The sequence below is a fragment of the Gavialis gangeticus genome, unplaced genomic scaffold (genome assembly GCF_001723915.1).
Source record: "Gavialis gangeticus isolate Ggan-Ray unplaced genomic scaffold, GavGan_comp1, whole genome shotgun sequence".
NCBI lineage: Eukaryota > Metazoa > Chordata > Crocodylia > Gavialidae > Gavialis > Gavialis gangeticus.
In genome coordinates, this window is record NW_017729005.1 from 4,343,514 (window position 1) to 4,350,833 (window position 7,320).

General features: G+C 39.5%; 1 protein-coding gene across 3 annotated transcripts in view; it reads right to left on the bottom strand.

Annotated features, from left to right (window-relative positions):
• The window catches only part of TRA2A (transformer 2 alpha homolog), a 73,064-nt gene extending 65,750 nt beyond the window's left edge, over positions 1-7,314 (bottom strand). For all 3 annotated transcript variants that reach the window (XM_019508581.1, XM_019508582.1, XM_019508580.1), the window contains exon 1: positions 7,225-7,314. In XM_019508581.1, the coding sequence (XP_019364126.1) occupies positions 7,225-7,260 (36 nt within the window). In that variant the 5' untranslated portion in view covers positions 7,261-7,314. The remainder of the gene's footprint in view (positions 1-7,224) is intronic.
• Positions 7,315-7,320: the final 6 nt, after the last annotated feature.

A 7,320-nucleotide genomic window follows, 5' to 3' on the forward strand; every position in this document is an offset into this window, starting at 1 on the left:
AGGGGTTCCCAAACTGTAGTACATGTACCCCTGGGGTATGCAGGAGAAATTGTGCAATGGTGGATTTAATTTGCATTATAATAGTAATTGGCACTAAGGGGTTCAAATATAAACCATATACTGGTAGGGGTACACAGGCAGCTGGTAAATCTGGAAGGGGGTAAACAATAAGAAAAAGTTTGGGAACCTCTGCTGTAGATCAAATATTCATCCATTTGGGTTTTATTTTTAAGTGACTTCAGTTGTTATATTTTAAACTTAAGATTATTCAACTGTCCCAATTTTAAAACAGCAACAAGAGTTAGTTCTTACAAATGTCAAAACTCCTCAACTGTAAGGTGACTGGAGATACAGACTGCCTCTAAAGAGACAGCTATTATTTGACAGTTTTGTGTAGCACTGATTTATAATACGTCTTCTCATACCACATAAAACATCTAGCTCTAAGACCCACAAAACTTCAAAGGGACTTTTTATCAAGACAGTTTATGTCCACAAGGGGAGACCCTGCAAAAGATATAGTTCATCAAAAAAAAACCACAGAAAAATAAAAACAGGCTCATGACTCCTAGGGACTAATGTAGTACAGGGTGAGATCTTTTGTTGGAAAGTGTTGTGTGTGTCCCCCCAACCCCTACCATGAGACAACAGAGAAAGGAAAAAAATCTGCTACAACATCCTTAAAGTTTTATTATGCAACACAATGGGGTAAACCCAATTGCTGTATATGCACATTATGGGATGAACAGAAAACCTCTAACTTAAAAAAAAAAATCTCACCTCAGCAGGGGAAAAAATTGAATACTCATTACTTTCTACTATCATTGTTTTTCAAGCAAAGGGACTGTCCATACATGTTTCAGTCAGGACAAGTTTGCTCAAAAGCTCTTTTGGTTTAGAAGTTTTGCCTTCTCTTATGCATCAAAATGGCTTTATCTTTGACTGTTGCCTAAACCAAATATTCTTAGCTCAAGAGATTCTCTCCACTCAACCTCACCTTCCCTGCCCCCACACCCTCTTAATCAGGTGACCGATACACACCAACAGTTAAGACTACATTTCTTAAAATCCATGTGGAAGCTGTGGAACAAGAAATCATCCAAACTGGACTGTTAAGTATGGTTTAAACAAGGACTATGGATTATCATCTCAATACCTGGATTAGTTTTTGTGGCCCCTTTGTTCTTAGGGCTTCTTTGTTTGTACAGCCTGTACGCCTCTATTCTCCTCACCCCCTCACTCTGTCTCCTGCATTCCTATCTATTGTATTCTAAATCAGTATTTTTCAACCCATAGTCTAAGAATATATGAAACAAACTTGAAAAAGATCTAGAAATGCTACAGATGGATTCTCTGTTAAATGAGAAAACTTCAGAAACTGTGGCTTTTGACTCGCAGGCTGTCAGATTCCAGCCTGCAAAGGGCTGTTTGTGGCCCCCCATACCTAGGGTGGCCATCATAGAGGACTGTTTGGTTATTCTCTGATGATATGAAATCCACCATCTTCATGTCCGCTATTTTTCCTCAATAGAAGACAGTATAGCAGAAAACCAGAAGGTCCTCTGTGTTGGCCACCCTATCCCCACCCCACATGCCTGGGGGGCTGGGAGGCAGCAGGTTGGGATTGGCCATCAAAGTTTACAAATGGGTCCTGGTACAAAAAAGGTTGAGAGGCACTGTTTTAAGTCACTCCACTTCATCAGATGCTGTGAAAGGACAGCATTGTATGAAGTGAACTTGGCTTCACAAAATCTTGTGGGTTTTTGCTCTTAATCTATAAAGGTGCACATCTACCTTGTCTTTAAATTCCATAAACATCCCATCCCAGAACTAAAGTACATTTGGGCAAAGCAAAGCACATCTCTTGCTCTAAGGTGCCATTCATGGCAGGCTAGTCAATATTAACTGATCAGCTACAGGTAGCTTGTCATTATGAATATTTCAGCCAGAAACATACAAGTGAATTGTTATCACAGACTACAGGATAACAGTACTTCTAACCATTCCTCAGCTATAAGATTGCTCCTCTCAAACTGATGCAACACAGCTACAAGCTCCACTCTTACTGCTGCAACCACAAATGGTATTCAAGTCTCATTTAATGAAACAGTAGATGATTAAAGGCTTAAACTATACTACAGGACGGCTGAAATAACATGACCAAGTTCCCAGAGAGATGGAACTGCGTGACAGACTTGTTCTGCTCTGAGAGCTGTCAACTTCTAATAAACAGCAGGACTTCTACCAGAAGAGCTAGAATCTCCACCAGAGGTTTTGCCAGCTACACTAGTATGATCTTTTTACACCCCTATGCAACACTGTTATGCTAACAGACCTCTATAATATAGAGGAAGCCCAAGTGAGTGAAAGAAAGCAATAAACTTGGTAAAGAACAGCAACACAGGAGCTGGAGGCATCAGTGGACTAACTACAGAGTACAGCTTTAGCTAATTAGCTACAGTTGGTTCACATGATAACAATTTGAGAGGCCAGTAACATTTCAGAAAGATTCCTCTAAAACAAAGGGCACTGGAAAGCACATGTGAAAAAGGTCAATAAAATAACATCCATTTTCTAGCTTAAGGTGCTGATGGTTCTGACAAGGCTCTTGTGCATCTTAAAATGTACAACTAGGTAAACTGCTATATTTATCCATGCAGAACTTGCACATAAACAGCACTCATATTTTTTTATACTAGGGTAAGTGGATTATTCGGAAGGGGGGAAAATTATTTTAACACACTCCTTCAAGTACTAAGAGACTACCACCCCCACTTCCCCAGGGGAGGAGAAGGAAGAGTTAAAGGAAAGTTTCACCCCTAGCTTTAAATAAATGCTATCCCAACATGATCAACACACAAAATATCATTTAAAGTAAAGCTGTAAAGACAAGTAATGAAAGCCTCTCTAAAGATATATAGAGAGATTGAAATTTAGAGTAAAATATGTCCACTGCTTTGAAAAACCTAATTTTGAAACTACAGTCCACAGACTAAGCACTGACACAAAAGGCATGTTACTAACATCAACTGGCTAAACATGAATGCAACTAAGACTCATGTGTCTTTTTTGAGTCCTTGTGCACTAACAGGAATATGTGCACAAGAAGCAAATACCATTACCTTCACATCACCCTGACACTCTTCTGAATACAGCAAGAAAAAAAGTTTTAAAGTGTAGCACTGCAATTTACTCAATTCCTGATTCAATGATTCTTGAGCCCAGTTACAGGGATTTCTGCTGTACGACAACAGGAATACTACTACCCTAGGTAACAATTCTGCTTTAAGTCTGTAGAAACAAGTGTCACAAAGGACAAATCATAGAAACTAAAACTAGAATTCTAATTTCTCAGGAGAGCTTTGATATTAGAGAAAAAAAGGAAGTATAAAATCGATTGAAATCCTAGACATATTCACTAAATATACGCTCCTGATAAGCAGGACCCCCAGAGTGGGAAAGTAGATATTATCCTACCATTACAGTTGGCAGCTAAAATGTTACACTCATTAGGCCTCAATGTCATATACCATCTTATTTGAAAAGGTGAAGAAACCAGATGGTTAAAGACTTTTTACCCAAATATCATTAAATGAAATAAGATGTTAAGTAGTTGTAAACACTCACACTAAAATCCCTTTTCTATTTCCTCAATCTAACCAGTTTAACAAGGTCACTTGGCTTTACTACTGCTCCAGTCAGTGCCTTCCAACCCAGAGAATCTGGTTATTTCATTTCAATTTGAAAAGAGGATTTAAAAAAATCTTGGGGGGCAGGGGGGACATGGACAGTAACTTGAAACTGCAAAAGATAGGTAAAGCAGTTCCAATTATTAAAATTATCAAGTTTTGTAAAATTTATGGTTTTACAAAAACACTATTCTGTTGGCATTTTGCCCTTGCCTGTTGAGGTGTAAGTGTGCCACAAACATGACAGAATACACAGGGAACCTGAATATACTGAAAATACACAAAGCAGGGTCAACTGCAGAAGAGAAACTGAAAATTCTTTCCTTGCCTTTTAGCTACGATGTTACTTGCAGCAATAGTAAATAAATACTTTGGAGAGAAGCACAACTGAAAACAAGAGTCTTCCTCTGAATTCTTGGGTTTCTCATGCTTTTAGGATAGTCTGCAACTGCCCCCTTTAACAAATGAACTTTATCCTTAGAAGACTTTCCTAACATCTACAACAGTGGCAATACAGTGTAATAAATATCACTGTTAACACATATAAAGAATTTTGAATGCAAATACTTGACACAAGGTTTTTAGGAACGGAGTCAGCTGAGCTAAAGAAGTGAAAAAAACCCAGGTACTCTGCTTTATGTAATTAGGCATCATAATATATCAGTTACACTGTAACCTAGTGAAACTGATTTTCATTAAGTTGAAAAAAAATGTTCAATAGCTGTATCATCACAATCATTCAAGCGAACACAAAAGGAAGGAAGTTATTTTATTTTTAATATTAACTGGGTAGAAATCACATAATTTGGCTGTTAGATCAGTTTTTTTTTTTTTTTAAGTTGAAAGTAATATTTACTTAATGGCATTAAAAATTGCCTTATTTAAATCTTCAATCATTTTAGAGGAAATAGAGGCAATTCAATTACTTTTCCAACTTAGGTATATTTATATATGAAAAAATATACAATATAATCTCTTCATCTCAAAACAGAGAACTAAAGGAAAAATGCATTTAATTAATTTGCACCAATTACAAAAGCTAATTGATTTAGTACCTGTACATCCAATCAGAACTAAGTACCTTGTGCTTTGGGAAGGAATATACATGCCATTGCTTCTTGTAACAGCATGTTTCACCACCTATATCCCCTGATTTCTTAAATTCCTTTATTCCCTGATTCACTTACTAAAATATGAATATTCTCAAGAATGCTCTGACATTTACAGTCCTGTGGCAATTTTTAGTATTTTTTTAAATATTTAACTTCATAAAAAAAACAAAAAAACTAGTAAGCAGGACCACTACAGTCTATATTTTATCTTACATCCCAGTCCTGCAGTGTCAACAATGCTTCGCTTCACCCAAATGAACAGTACCATTTCAAATCAAGCTTGTGATTATCAGTTTAGTATACTATTTTATTTCATTAACATATTTACTAAAAAAAAAAAGCTAGCTTAAGAAAAAAAATGTAAGTTTCTCCTATTGTAAAATACTTGGTCCAAAAAGTAGCAGCTGTTCAAAAATAGCAAAACAGAAAAAGTAATTGCTACTACTCTGCCACTGTTGTTCCACTGAATTTCACAGAAGGGGGAGGGGGAGCTGCCACTTGCTACACTCAGAAGATACTTAATAATAAAAGTAATTGAAAAATAGTTGTTTTTTTCCAAGTTAGCAGATTATTATTTAAAACATTTTTGTTGTTACTTTAATAAGAAAAAGCTATAAACTTATTCAAAATTAAATGTAAAAGTAATGTTAAAGCCTAACATTACTCTGGCCTCTTAAAAGCCACACATTTTTAATTTGACACTTGTGATTTACTGATGTTATATTTAAAGGATAGCCTAAAAACTTAAGAGGTTCATATTTGAGAGAGAGAAGCAAGTAGGAACTTAGGTTCACCACTTTGACTAAAGTACGTCTGAAAAAGTTTCACAAACTAAATTGAAATGAGTTTAATTCACTAACTACAGAGTCTTCTCAAATCTTTCCGTTCTAAATCTGAAGTATACTTAATTTAAAAAAAAAATTATGTACCCAAAACATTTAAGGCTGACTTGTTTAATGAGCAGTGTGTGCTGTTGTGCATTGTTTAATTCCTAGTTACCATGCCAAATCAACTGCCTAACAAGTCACAAGCAAAATTCATTACCTGGTAAACAGGCAATATAGTTCATGCTTTTCTAACATATGAAAAAGGTAAATATAATGAGACTCTGACAGTGCTGTGCTTATAGTCTTTTAAATAAATACAGTGATTTTGTATGTATATGATCAAAGCATTCCCCAAATCCAATGCACAAGCTCCATTTCGTTTTAAAATCATGTTGATGGTTATATAATGGGTATGCATCTTCCTTTAGGAAGAAACTCAAGTGTAAGTGGAAAAGTCAATTAAAATAGCTGATTAAACTGATCAACTGGTCATAAGTGACTTTGAAGGTAGTCAGCTTTAACACCCCAATAAAACTAGCAACTGATCTGTCCAGAGATCCCAGAAGAACAATTTTTAGCTAAAGGAAACAAAGGGAAGCTCTCTTTTTCAAGAAAAGACAGAGAAACAAATACATAATAATAATAATAATAATTAAAAAAAAAAAAAAAAGCTCACAGAGAACTAGTGCTTAAAGCAATAGATTCTGAAGAACTGGCAGACATGCTCCTTACCCAATTTTTTCAAACTGACAGCTGACTCATTAGGTTGGATATCCATTTACCAATTACTTTACTTAGTCAGAAACAGCGCAGCTACAAAGCTGCCCCTGCCAGAACAATTAAGATTAAAAAACATGTTTTGTTGAAAACCATGTTTTGTTCGCCTCCCCTGAAGAACCAGCAGCAGCAAACCATGCAGTCAAGCCTGGTGCCTGTAGCCTAGGGGCTCCCCCATTCCAGGAGAAGCCATTACTGGGATACAACAATGCACTTCAGGATTTTATTACTTATATCCCCTGGCAGCAACGCTCCCTGGCTACCAAGCTGCTGCCGCTGGCTCATCAGAGAAGGTCACCCAAGGAGGCTCTGAAGTGTTCTTCAAGAGCAAGTCTTGAAAGGCCACCAGAGTCCCTGCAAAACAAAACAGAGGAGATGGCGGTGGGGTGTGGACGCTGTGTCTCGGCCACCTGCTCCCTGCTCTGCACCCGCCACAGCTCCATCCTCACCCCCGCGCCGGCCGGGCAGCGCGGACACACACACCCTGGCCCGCGACAGCGCGGGAACCGGCCTCCAGACAGGGACCGAACCGCGGCGGCGGCGGGACCTACGGGCTCCGAGGCCCCGGCTCTAGGGGAAGGCGGCGCAGCGCCCCCCCCGCGGGCTCTTCCAGGGGAGGCGGCTCCGGGCACCGGGGAAGGGGAGCGCGGGCCCGGCGGGCCTCGAGGAGAAGGAAGACGGGGCTAGAAATGGCGGGTGGGGGCCCGGCCCAGCCCCGCCCCGCCGCGGGCCAAGGCAGGAGCCATTATCAGCGAGGAGCCGGGCCGGGCTGGGCCACCTCCCCTCTCCCCGACAGGCCGGGCCGGGACGGCCACTCACCCTCCCCTCGAAGTTGTTCTCCTCCACGTCGCTCATGGTGCCGGCAGGCCGGGCCGAGCCGCGCGGAGCAGGCCCGCGAGTGCCGGGCAGCGCCGC